The sequence below is a fragment of the Nannobrachium achirus genome (assembly GCF_963921795.1).
Source record: "Nannobrachium achirus genome assembly, chromosome: 19".
Lineage (NCBI taxonomy): Eukaryota > Metazoa > Chordata > Actinopteri > Myctophiformes > Myctophidae > Nannobrachium > Nannobrachium achirus.
In genome coordinates, this window is record NC_137826.1 from 40875056 (window position 1) to 40888647 (window position 13592).

The window sequence follows — 13592 nt, forward strand, 5'->3', positions numbered from 1 at the left end:
CTATGATAATGATAACATAATAAGACTGTTTTCCAATAGATCATTCAAGATTCTCCGATAATGACAAGGTTTCAATTACATCCCTATTCCTTACGTACTTGTGTTGGTCCCTGCAGGTGAGCCAGCGCATCCTTGCCTCTGTGGTGGAGGTGATAGAGCAGAGCTGTGAGTCTGAAGAACAGGCTCTTCGTGTGCAGACAGCACACTGCTCTGACATCACCTCCTTCACAACATACATCCAGGTCATAGAGCACTACAAGCGCTACTGTTTTGACTGGACCAACCCAAAGGTAGGTGCACGACTGTACGGTATAACGCAGTGGTTCTCAACCTTTTCAGGCCTTTTCAGACTGAGTTCAATCATATTTGAACTCAGTTGGTACCACCCAAATAATCATATTTTAACTGGGGACTCCCCAGAATAGTCATATTTGAACTGGGGACCATCCACCCTGACAAGCACTTGGAATTAGTATAATAGTAGTTGATGCATTAAATTTGACTCGGTTCCACAATAGATATTGCAAAAATAGCAGATCTACAAGCTCACAACATGTTATGAGTTTGTAGGTCAGCTATTTTCAAAACATTTGCCTCTTTCTCATATTATTTGACAATTTGGCCAATGTTTGGCTGGTTTTAAAAGTATTGGTTGTTGATTACTTTTGAGGCAGTAATGATCTTTTATTAGTTTTTTAGTCTTAAAAGTCCTTAAATTGTCACTTCACTATGATTTGGGGACCCCTCCAAAAGAATCACGTGGGGACCCCGACCCACAGGTTGAGAACCGCTGGTATAACACACACAGGTCACCAGGTATTTGCTGATGCCTGGTGTCGCCAAAAGTGACAGATTTTCAACCAAACGAGGAGATCGCTTGGCGGTTGTAGGCTTACTTAATTTTCTCCTGAAATAGTATGGGACGGCAGAGCAGTATTTACATCTGTTTGTCAACCTTTGTGAGGAGGGCATTCACGTGGATCGGTAAGATTTGCATTCTTACTCAACACTTGTGTTTTCCACATACAGTATATCTATCTATCTATCTATCTATCTATCTACTATATGTCTTTCTATCTCTATATCGTCGTTGTCGAGCGGAAACCTCGTATCTCCAAGTTTCAAATGTGTACAAAAGTAGTGAAAACAGCAGATCTACAAGCACACAACGCCTCGCGGCGCGAGGCGTTGTGTGCTTGTAGATCGGCTGTTTTCACTAGTTTAAATCATTTTTAAAATGATAAATGCAAAACGAACGGTTTTGGACATACAGGGTTTTCGCCCGACAGAGACGATAAGCTTTGTAAAGTGTTGTTGGACATGTTTTGTTTGCAGTGTTAAGAAAGCCATTGAGGATGTTGGTGCAAAGCTGAGACAGAAAGGACTGTCAGATCTGTGACATCATCATCATCATCATCAGTGGTGGAAAAAGTACTCAAAAGTAAAAGTAGCAATACCACAATGTAAAAATACTCTGTCACAAGTAAAAGGCCTGTGTTGAGTGTGTTAAAAATGTTACTTGAGTAAAAGTACAAAAGTATTGGTATAAAAATATACATAAAAGTAACAAAAGTAAAAGTACTAAAATGTTTGAAAATAGCAGATATACAAGCTCACGACACGCTGTGAGCCTATGTATAAAATAGGGCTGAAGTGGTTAATTACGACCGTCAGGTCGCAAGTTACTATGAAAAGCTCCACCGGCTGTCTGTCTGCCCCTCCGTCTGTCCGTCACGTCACACTTTTGGCCCTACTCCGGCACCGTTGCCCCTATCCATGCCAAACTTTTCACACACACTCCTTGGCTGGCAAACCACAACCTCCACCCCTGATTTCTCACATGCCCCTCTTTTAGTGCTACCATGAGGTTGCATGTGACCTGGCGGTCGCTTATCATATTTATACCTGCAAAGTAACCAAAGTTTTCAAATTGTTGCAGTGAAGTAAAAGTACAATATTTTCCTCAAATATGCAGTGGAGTAGAAGTAAAAGTATTGAACATCATCATGAATATCATCATCATCATCATCATCATCATCCAGCAGGGACGTGCAGAGAATGGCAGGGGCTGAAATTTCTAAAAGGACCTTTTGGTGAAAATATTGAAAATAGACCTCCAAGCTCGCGACGCGTTGTGAGCTTGGAGGTCGGCTATTTTCGGTACTTGATACCACACTAAACTAAGCATAAAAAGGCAATGTGGCGTACAGCATGGATTTCTACACAGAGAGGGCAATTCTTTCAACATACGATGTTGCATTCAAGTTCAAGAGTTTGGATAAGGCGATTCTCTTGAATGTTGCCTTCAGGTATGGCATGGAAAGAGGGCATTTTCATTTCTTTCACCATAGTGAAAACTGCATTCATGGTCAGGAGAGGGCACTTTTTACAGACAGATAAAAGGACAGGGGCTCAAGCCCAATTTGATGTCTATGTTTGCACATGCCTGTCATCCAAGGAGACAAAGGACTGTCAGACCTCTGCCATTATCATCATCAGCATCCAGAGACAAAGGACTGTCAGGACTGACATCATCATTATCCAGAGTCTCCAGTTGCCATGGTCACACATTGGAGATACAATTTGAATGGAGAAGTCAGACCGACACTGGTTATGCACAAAAACATCCATTTTAATCTGAGGTAATATATTACAAATTGCTTTCGCATAGAAATCTCAACAAAGAGCTCTCCTAATACATCAATTAATTATGTTTGTCGAGCAACGCAGACGTATGACTAAGTACAAATTAGGCCTCACACGGCTCGAGGACACTGCATCATCTCAACGTTTGAACGGTGAACAACCTTGGCAAAATCCGTTGAAATTGGGTACATCAATATTAAAGCTTGTCAATCTGCTTTATTTCATCTCAACTTTACAAGACAACCAAGGCCAATAAACTGTTTTAACCAGGGCGAGTGTGAGAAAAGCATCATAATAAAAAAGAAAACGTTGTTGAAGCTGATGCTTCTCAGTTAGTTTGGTGTCTGTTGCTGGACATGTAATACTGAACAGGGTACAACAAACCTATCCTGACTGTCAGATGGGGCGGTAGTGAGTTCACAAGTTCACAATCTGGGATCGCTCAAGTCCAACCGCTGAAGAAGGTTGTCCCTTTTTTTAAGCTACTTGGCAGATGATTGGATGCGACCGTCTGTCTATCAGCGTCCGGGCCCGTAGCTGCCGCTGAGTGGTTCGAACTGGGCGCGGATCGGCATCAGCTCCAATCTCTGACCGATCCCAGATGGAGGCTGTGTTGTAAACTTATGAACTCAATACCGCCCTATCTGGCAGAGTCGGGTTACAACAAACCATGAACCATAAAAACAGTTTCCAACACAGTTAATAGGCCTATTCCATGTGTGTTCTAACAGCAAAAAAAAGAAAAGAAAAGAAAAGATACTTGAGGTACAATTAATACTTTTTAAAAAACGCATGAAGGCACTAGCATAACCATGCCTTTGCATTCAGCCAAAATGCACGGCTCATTCATTCGTTGAAATTAAACTACAATCCTGTAGCGTCCGTCTGCTGTGTGTACAATTATGTCTGACGATGGCAGCTTTAACTTTGATAATAAATAATGCCTCACATTGGGCATAAAATCATAATAGAAATAAACAAAGACTAAAGCACTGTAGTAGCATACTGTAGCACCTTTACACACTGTCCGTGTACCTTTTAAGGTAAAATGTAGTGCTATATCAATTTAGATGTAGGTGAAGGTATGAGGAAGATACAGTTAGCAGCCACAGGCAACTAATGGCACCTTCTAAGTCTTGTTGTGTGTCCACTCACTGAAGGACTCAAGTGCACAATGGTGCTCAAAGCAGTGACAGAAGTTGATTAGGGAGATAACTATGTGAGGTGGGCAAGATACACAGTAAAATTCTCAGTTGCAATCCAGAACTTGTTTTAATTACTTAATTTAATACAGACACACCAGTCTGTATGGTAGTGGAGCAGAGGTCTTCAACAGGGGTGTCCCTTAATGTGCTGATAAATTGCACCTTTAACGTATCCATTTCTAACTCTGAGAGTGTACAAAATGTTAACGGGTCCATTAAGTTACATTTGTACACACTTCGAGTTAAATCAACACCAAGGATTTTACTGTGTAGGAAAGAAACAAGAGGCATTTGGGAGGCTGGTGCTATAGAACAGTGGTTTTCAACCGGTGGTCCGGGGACCACCAGTGGTCCTTGAGGGGGTTCCAGGTGGTTCACCACTAGCTACAGTAAATGATGGAGAGTTGGTAACCAAATGGATACTTATAGATCTTTAAGTCGTAAAATGAAACCAAATGGACCCTTATGGGCCCCTTTGGTTTCATTTTACGCTCTCAAAGAGTTAACTTATTGTTGAACACCTGCATTACTTAATTTACAAGAAGTATAAACTAACCAGTTATCAGTCCTATGGTACCAGTACCACATAAATACAGCATGGAATTGTGGACAAAATTCTATCCAACGCAACATTCTACGTTTTGGGTATGAGAGGCTGAATCTCATCAAATGGTGGTCCGCGGCTCAAACGCCAAATATATAACGGACCTTGACATGAAAAAGGTCGAAAACCACCGCTATAGAAGCAAAGAAGGAGAAGAAATGGGGGCAGGCAGAGATGTAGAAGGCAGGGAGGGGAGTAGAAGGCAGCCGGTGACAGCAGGGGGTTTCATAACTCTGTGTGTGAGTCGTAAGACGTGTAGTCGTGGTGGTTCTCGCTGGGCTTCATGAAGATGCCCTCCATGGCCTTCCACAGGCTGTGCTGGCTGTGGCCCAGCATGGCGTGCACCTCCCTCTGGCCGTGGATGGGCCTGCCGTACTGCTCCCCCGTCACCGAGAGCAGCGCCTCGGTGGCCTTGTGGCGGAAGCGGATGGCCTCGTCGCGCTGCCACACCGACCCCCCGCACTGCACCGTCCACTCGTCCAGATGGTCACCTTCCCCGTCCTCGCCGAACGCACTCACCTCCTGCGTGGATGGACAAGATTTAAGAGGGGGACCATAATGATTTTCGCCAGGGGTCGTCAAAATATGTCCGTACACGGACAAATATGTGCGTGGCAAGACTTGGTCTTGTCCGTGGCAAATTCTAAATTTTGTTTTTACAAGACCCAATTACTAAATGTCAGTCTCCAGGTTTTCTACAGAGTACGTATGACACTGATTTACCATGACTACGAGTCCAGCTAGTACAGTGGTTTTCAAACGTTTTATTTTCAAGGTGTGTGAAAACTACTATCCTTACTTCCTGTCTTTTAAGCCATTATATTTACCATTTGAGTACCTGCATTCCTCCATCCGTATGTACTCAAATCAAATGTTTTATGTTTAGAACGTAACAGTGAAACAGTTTGCCTTGAGTCCATATTTCTAACATAATGCAATGTGAAGGCCTTATGTGCCACAAAGCACAAAGTGGATAGGTAACAGCAATGTGTTTTTATCAGCGAGTATGGAGTAGTATGGATGGAGTGGTGCATATCAGATAAGATATACTATAGTATAAAGGCTCATTTAAATGTTGATACGGCATTGACGTGGATTGTTTCATGCAAGTAATCTTTTCATTGTAACCTCAGAGTACACCATAGTGATAGTAAAAAACAGCTGTAAAAACAAAACAAAAAAAGATCAACATTTTGTAAAACTGAAACTTCTTGTTGTGAAAGCCTTATTGTAGTCTGGAATATCTACCAAATTCATGCAGTTGTAACATAATTCAGCACCATTTGTTTCACGTTTCAATTCAATGTGTGGCCCTGCACTCACTTAAATATACATTATTTTAATATAGAGTTGCAAGTGTCGAACTTTGGAAGTTTAGAAACAGGTGCTACACAGGACCGTTGAGTGATTTCCCACGAGCGTCAGTCCAACACTTGGAAAAAATAATCACCTATTAGGAATTTATTGACAGAAAGTAGCTCATAACATGTATACGGTGGATTTTTATGAAACACTTTGCAGATAGAAAGAGTTTAACGTCATTTAATACAATCATATAGCACTTTTCTGTTTGAATGTATGTGCTGTCAATGGTTGATGTTGCAACTCTAGATTCAACATATTAAAAGAAAATCTAGAGTTGCAATACATTTGCGGCTATCTGCCCACCACTACCCTATGGTACACATACCCTGAGAAACACTGGGATGGAGGGGGAAATCTCGCTCTGTCGAACGACCATCATTTCGACAAAGGAGTGTCGGGAGGGTTATAGCGACTCACCCCACGGAGGTTAGGGTTAGGGTAAGGGTTAGGTTTGGGTGTCGAAAAGATGACACGTAGAAACAGCGAAGCGCTCCCGGGATAGAGAGAACCCAGGGAACAAGTTCTCTGAGGATGTTTGAAGAAGACGAGACAGTGTCTGGAGGATGATGCGCACCTGGTTGGATGACAGCGGCGATGAGAAGTAGTGGCTGTGCAGGTTGCGTCCAGTGTTGACGTGGGTCAGACGGATGGTCTGGCCACAGTGCACCGGAGTCCCGCGGTGACACACAGCGTCGAAGGTCCCACGCACACTCCAGTAGCTGTTACTGTCCTCCACCGACGTCACCCCTGTCACAGACTGCTGTCCACTACCTGACACACACACACACACACACACACACACACACACACACACACACGCACACGCACACACACACGTGACAATATTACACAATTTGTGGTGACAATTCAGATTAACATACAAATTGACAGTAACCTGTGGCCAAAGAAAACACTATTTTACTAGTCCGCACGCACGCGCGCACACACACACACACACACACACACACACACACACACACATTAAACAATGTGTGGTGACACATCAGATCCTTGGCCAAAGAAAACACTATTTTACTAGAGATACACACAAATACACACACAGACACACTATATATAAAACAATATTACAGAATGTATTGAAAACACTTTTACGAAAACATTTGAGAGAGAGAGACACACACAGACAGAGAGAAAGAGAGAGAGAATGAATGGGTCTCACTCACCTGAACCATAGCGCACATCGTGTGAGTGCAGCCTCACATTGTGCTTTATGTTGAGCAGTTTGACCACAGAGCCACATGTCACAAAGCTCAGCTCCGTGCCCAGCGACAGGCCACACAGACACGACAACAACACAGACCTCAGTAACATGCAGTGATCCATGTCCATGTGTCTACTGTTGGACATAACAGCTGCTGCCTGCTAGCCTAGCCTGCCCCTTACTGATGTTAGTGCTACGTCATCTATTTACACGGTAGGGCGATAGATACTAAATGGCTCCCCCTTCTGACTTGGAATGCTCACTGCAAATGCTATTCCTATGGGATGGGATGGGATCTTCTACAGTCTACGGGATGGGATGGGATGGGATGGGATGTTTTTCAAGAAAATTACAGTCAGAGCAGGGGGTTTCAAATTGTGAGACCAAATAGATAATTATGTGGCCAAAAAATAGAGTAGCACTTTTCTGAGCTTTAGCAGTCACTTGGTGTAAAATATTGTAAGACGAATAGCAGCAGTTATTCAAATATGTGTTTGCACTCGCACACACAGTTTTGCATTGGTCACAGTGCTCTGTTTAGGCCTAAATAGCATTCCAATTTGCTCTGGTTTTGGTTTGATAATGTCCACTGTGTCAGCTCTCTTTGTGTTTTCTTATAATTTGGTTTAGTCCATGCCCCAGAACCAACTGGCTGAGGGGACATCTTTTTAGATATTCACTGCATGTGAGGGGGAGGCTCTCTCCATTCCGACATGTCGCCACTCCGAAATGGACTTCTTATTGTCGGAGTGGCGACACTCCCACAACTATTCCACAATCTCTGAATGCTATATAGAGTCTGGAACTACAGCTCCCGAACAGCGAGTAATGGAAACGGGCATTACTGTTCAAGAAAATATTCTATTAGTCATATTTTAAAATATGTTGTGTGTGTGTTTGTAAACTGTGGGAAGTATGTATTTTTGATGTCTTGGTGGTACAGTTGGCAGGTAGAAAGCAGCAGCTCAGTTTCCACCTCATCTTGTGTGCAGTGGGTGCACAGTCTCTGTCTTTTCTTCATGGGAGCCAGGTCTCGAGGTCTGCCAAAGGCTGCCTTTTTCTAGGGCGAAACATGTGCTCACACACATAGTCAAGGATTTATTTTTTTGTTTTGGATCAGTCTCAGTGCACATGTTCTCTGCCACTGTGTATTCTCGTGTTTAGGGCCAAATAGCATTGCAATTTGCCCTGGGTTTTTGTTTGGTTCGTTTCAATGTTCCAATTATGTTGTTTTTGTTTTCTTATAATTTGGTCCAGTGTGTTTTCTGTCTGGTGGCTCTGCTTGTGTTAGTGAACAGAGTCCCAGAACTGCAGCAGGCTGAAGGGACATCTCTCTCTAGGGTCTCTCTGTAGGCAATCTGGCTAGCCTTCGTCAAAGATTCGGGTTGTCCCTCTTCCTTTGAAGCTCCAGCTACAGACTATGTCTCGAGAGAATGCTCTGTAGGTGACAGATTAGGAGTGTATCTGGAGAGTCTGGACTCAGGTTATAATAGTTTGGGATTTGTTTTGTTTTAGCAAACACATGCACACACGCACGCATGCACACACACACAAACACGTCAATCTGGTGTTTGTCCAATTACACTGAATCTTGGTTGGCAAAGTGGATAGCAGCTCTCGCAGCCATGAAGGGAAATGGGTTCTATTTGAGCCAGATTTGAATAGCCCTGCCTGTATGGCAGCCATATTGGCAAGAAATTGGGCTGCTTCCCTTAATTCTTTAAAACATGTGTTACCAATGATACAATACTGAATAAGGCTTTTGTTCCACTTAGTGTAGTAGATCCTTTCACATGAGCCAACAGCACACTAACACAACAGGAAACATGGAAGCAGCCCAATGTTGTGCCAATATGGCTGCCATGCATAGTGCCCAACACTGGGATCGGTTCTTTGTTTTGGTTGCAAGCTATTTTGGAGTATCATAACTGTTTGGTCAGTGTCGGATAGTAACAAAGCACATTTACTTGAGTACTGTACTTAAGTAACTGTCGTATATTTTTCAGATGGAGAGAAGGATGTCCAAGCCAGTCCTCCAAATGTTACAACAATTCATCCTTTTGTTTTAAACAAATTGGATGGAGTTCCTCCTGGGGCCGAAATGAAACAAACAGTGAATTGGATGGAACTGAAGAACAAAAGACTATATTAAACAGGGGCTTTTAAAAAAAAATGGTGTACCTTTGAATACATATTAAAGTATTTTTAAAAGCATGTACTTTTGAATACTTAACTATTTTTAAAAGCAAGTACTCCAGTAGCCTACTTTAACTCATTTGACAGAGCAACTTTCATTTGTATTGAGTAATATTATACTTTAATTGCGGGATTGAGTATTGAGCGGGACTGTGTATTGTATAGTATGTATTAGATCAACGAGAAAGAATCATTATCAAATAGGGGTCCATGCATGGCATATTGCATATTAAAAAAAACTGAGGGGCCTTGAAAATAAATTAAAGATAAGGAAAAACTTAGAAACTGACCAGCGGGCGCCCCTGACTTAAAACTAGTTTAAAACTCTCTCTCTCTCTCTCTGACCTCTCTCTCTCATTCTCTGACCTTTCAAGGGAGGGCCTGTCTCAGACTTTACAAATCCCTGTTATAGAGCATTTCAGCCACCAGAGGTCATCATGGCTTGACAACTGTCCCTTGGTTAGTGTGATCCTACTGTAATAACTGCATGTATGGAGTCTGTAATAAATAGGCCTATACAATAGCATGTCATTTACACATGACAGTATCTGAGACAGCAAATGCTAATACAAATGTAGGCCTACCTACCAGTTTCACAAGTGCAACAACTTCTGCAAAAACTATGCTTATATAGTCTATTATGTTGATCCCATTTTGTAGACTATGTGGGTGCAGGTACAAACCTCGTGGCTACATACATTAGGCCTGCCTACTACTAGGCTATAAATAAACCTACAGTCAATGTGTGTGCAGAGAGTAAGCACGAGAGGCATTGTAGCACTGTTTATTCTGTGGAGAGCCAATCAAATTGAACTTCCCCTATAGCCAATCAGAGTTTAGGACCTGGTCAGGGGGCGTGGTTTGGAGGTACAGTAATAGAGCAGTCATACACGAGGAACATGATAGGGCATGTTTTTGTGCATAAAGTAAACATAATTTTAAAAAAAAAAGACTGAGGTGGAAAAGTGATATAGTGATTATCCCAAAAGACAGCAGCTACAACTGTTGCTGTCAGCTGAATAATAGCATCATGTGCACAAATGTGATGTTTTTCTCCAAATCTCGGAATTGAGTGGAACAAAGGGTTATTTGGAGTATTTGAAGTTGATTAAAGATATAGAGTAAAAAAAAAGGTGTCTGTGGACCAGTGGTGTAAAGTTACTAGTACATTTACACACACTTTGGTACCAACACTTTGGTACTTTTACTCAAGTACATTTTGAATACCCGACTTCTACTTAAACAGAGTATTTCTACATTGCAGTATTGATACTTTTACTCAAGTAAAACATCTGAGTACTTTTCCCACCGCTGCTCTGCAGTCTGCAGTCGAGGAGTGTTTTAAACTCCTGTAGTGCTACGTAACATCCTGAGACGGGGGGGTGGGTCTTCACTTGTCAACTAACCGATCAGAACAACAACAAAGTGCAAGAAGAGACGGTGTTCCTGGGGGTGAGTGCACCGTGACCACTGCATGGCCTGAAAATAATACCTTTTTAACAAGAACAACTTAACATAATACTCACAATCTCACAGTCGGAGTGTAAAGATTACACGAATGATACGATAATGACAGCAAACATGCCCATTAGCTTCTAGTGTCGAGTTTGAAATAATTAAGGGTCGATTCTGTCTACTGTACTTTTTAAGAACAACCTGTTACTGACTGTCGTGCTTCTTCAAATGAGACATCGTTAACCACACGTATGTATCACAGATAATATCTTGATAAGTGAAGTCACAGAATGTTCTATAGCGGCAACATTGTGTTAGTCGCGTTTTTAACGGCGTTCCTATGTAGTTGTTACTGTATGTCCATGGTAACATCATGTCCGTTCGCCATTCATGTCCATTATGTGCATGGTTGGTTGGTGTGCATAACTCATGGGCCTACAGTAGTGGTTCTCGGAGTGGGGTCCGGGGACCCCTAGGGGTCCTTGAGGGAGTCCCAGGGGGTCCCCAGCTAAATGATAAGTTAGAAACCAAATGGAGCCATATGTCTGACTGTAACTCAGAGAGTGTACAAATGGAACCAAATGGACGTAATGGGTCCATTTGGTTCCATTTGTACACTCTCAGAGTTAAATCATTTTTCAATATACATTAGGGTCTCAGGGATAGAAATACCATTAGATGGGGGTCCGTAGTCTAGTGCATGTCAAACTGGGGGTCCTTGAAATTAAAATGGCTGAACAGCAAGAGCCATAAAAATCTTCTCTTATCACATTCAAATGGGTATCTGCAGGTTAGTAAGTGTCAATGAAAACGTTTGGGAACCACTGGCCTACAGCCTCTTATTATAACTCTATGCCTACAGCACACAACAACATAATGTGCCCAGCCATCGTGCCTGTTAAAAATATCAAAATATGAGAAATTGTGATGTTTTTCTGACGTTCTATTCCTATCCTGCTAGTTTCTGATAACACAAGTCGTGTCACTGTTGACAGTAGATTAGATTACACCCACATCCCACAGTTTGTCAAATGCATTGATGCTCAGCTGTTTATTTCAACAGGTGAAGGCTATAGACCCCCTGGAGCACACTACAACAGGCACATAAGGGCCCCAACACCACCACCAGTCAGTCTCACCACGGGGGGCACCTGATCTGATGTGCTGACAAAGATCTGTCCTTTTGGTCTCCACTCTCCGGCAGTATCAGAGGTAAGAATCAGAGCATCCCTGAAACGGGAAGCCATCTTTGACAGAACATCACAGGGGCCCTGGGTCACCTGAACCACCGTGGAGGTGGGTGTGTGAGCTATAAAGATGCTCGCACACAGACACCACCTGTCTGAAACTGATAGGGCTGATGATCCCGGTTCAGCAGAGCGTGTGTGTGTGTGAGTCCCAAGCACCTGGGTCCTGGGATACATCTGTTTTGATGTGTCTGACAGATGGTACTCTACTCTGCAACAATACACTGTTAAATGTTTCATGAAGTATGCTCTTGACATAAGTGGATTTGTGAATTATAGATAAGACTGCAAATTAATTGATACACTGTTTCTTGTTAGTAGTTGTTACTTAGTTATTATCTGAAAATCCTATGTCCGCCATGTATTAAAGGAGACAAGGGGGGAAAAAATCAACAATGGAACAGATAGATAGATAGGTAGATTTTTATTATAGTGTCCTGCACACGAAGATGCCCAGCCTGCACCGGCTTACAAGACACTCACAACATTTACATAAAGTTTACATACACCAAGATACACCACAAACAGAATACACAAATGCATTGATTGTCCAGGCTGCGAGCTACAGATAATATATTGTTCTCCAACGGAACTGCCATGCCTTCTCTATGAATTTTCCTAAAACAAAAACGTCCTTATTGAACAGCCATTAACTAAACATAATTAAGCATTCAGACATCCAAAACAAATCTGGATTCTTATCTTGCATCTTTTTCAAAAAATAATTTCTTACATCATTGTACACAAAACAAAACAAAACCATACACTACAGAGTACAGACGTAAGACTTGCAATGGTTGCCTTTGCTCAGAATAACGTGGACTTGATCAGACATATAGCCTACTATCAGCATTATAGGGTAGCACATTGATTGACTTCAACAAGATATAGATAAGTGAATTCATTTTCATAATACATTTTCTGTAAAAGAAGACGGGAGTAAAATGAATGTCAAAGAGAGATAACTGCTGGTCCTACTACTACTGTATGTTTCAAATTTTAGAATGCACGACATAGTAGGTCAGTGTCTGTGAAGATTGGTGTGATGGATTTGAAGTATCTATTGCATTAAAGAGGTCAACATTACAGACCAAATTCTCTGCTGTTTTTTAATCAAATATGAATGTTTTCAAATATTAGGCTATTGGTACTGTTAAATGAATGTGAATCCTTGTAGAATATCAACCTGTTTTACTGCTGCCAACTCCCTAAACATACATCCTCCAATGCGGACAATATTCTTTTTTCTCCATTGCTTACTTTATTAACAGTTTGCTAATTGTACAGTTGTACTATTTTACATAACACGCATGACTCACTCATGACGTGTTGCAAGGTTCAAGGGTTCAAGGTTGTACTTTATTGTTACTTCTTTTGTACAGGTGCATAAGAGTAAAACTTGTTTTTTGTTCGGCTTCCTTTCAGACAATGCAGTGGTATATATAAAAACAGCAAAAACAACAAAAACACAACACATCTAAAGATAAAATAATAAGTAATAATGGCTTAGGAAAGAAAGAGAGTGCAAAAGAGCAAAGAGAATGTAAAAAGCATCCTCAGCTGTACTGCAAAAGTTTGGTATATTGTATACACCCATGACATTATGTTTCCTTAGTAGCTCTGGAAAGAATCTTTTTTTACAGTCTGTTGCT

The 13592-nt window shown here is 41.8% G+C and overlaps 2 protein-coding genes across 2 annotated transcripts in view; one reads left to right on the plus strand and one right to left on the minus strand.

Annotated features, from left to right (window-relative positions):
* Positions 1 to 2731: 2731 nt before the first annotated feature.
* On the minus strand, positions 2732 to 7208 carry sdf2 (stromal cell-derived factor 2). Its single transcript, XM_080749661.1, has 3 exons — positions 7005 to 7208; positions 6395 to 6591; positions 2732 to 4977 (listed from the first exon to the last, which is right to left on the minus strand). The coding sequence occupies exons 1-3, from the start codon at positions 7186 to 7188 to the stop codon at positions 4681 to 4683; spliced, it is 678 nt and encodes a 225-aa protein (XP_080605787.1). The 5' UTR covers positions 7189 to 7208; the 3' UTR covers positions 2732 to 4680.
* Positions 7209 to 10659: 3451 nt separating this feature from the next.
* Positions 10660 to 13592, plus strand: part of tecta (tectorin alpha) — a gene marked incomplete at its 3' end in the record, with an annotated part of 64291 nt that continues 61358 nt past the window's right edge. Inside the window, exons 1-2 of the mRNA XM_080749472.1 lie at positions 10660 to 10690; positions 11757 to 11905. The remainder of the gene's footprint in view (positions 10691 to 11756; positions 11906 to 13592) is intronic.

Bases quoted from the DNA above. Each gene is read 5' to 3' on its own strand.
- sdf2 (XM_080749661.1), bottom strand. From the start codon at position 7,188: ATGTCCAACAGTAGACACATGGACATGGATCACTGCATGTTACTGAGG. The intron at 6,592-7,004 runs GTGAGTGAGACC...TGTGTGTGTCAG, and splicing joins CGATGTGCGCTATGGTTCAG to GTAGTGGACAGCAGTCTGTG. The intron at 4,978-6,394 runs GTGCGCATCATC...CCATCCACGCAG, and splicing joins CGCCGCTGTCATCCAACCAG to GAGGTGAGTGCGTTCGGCGA.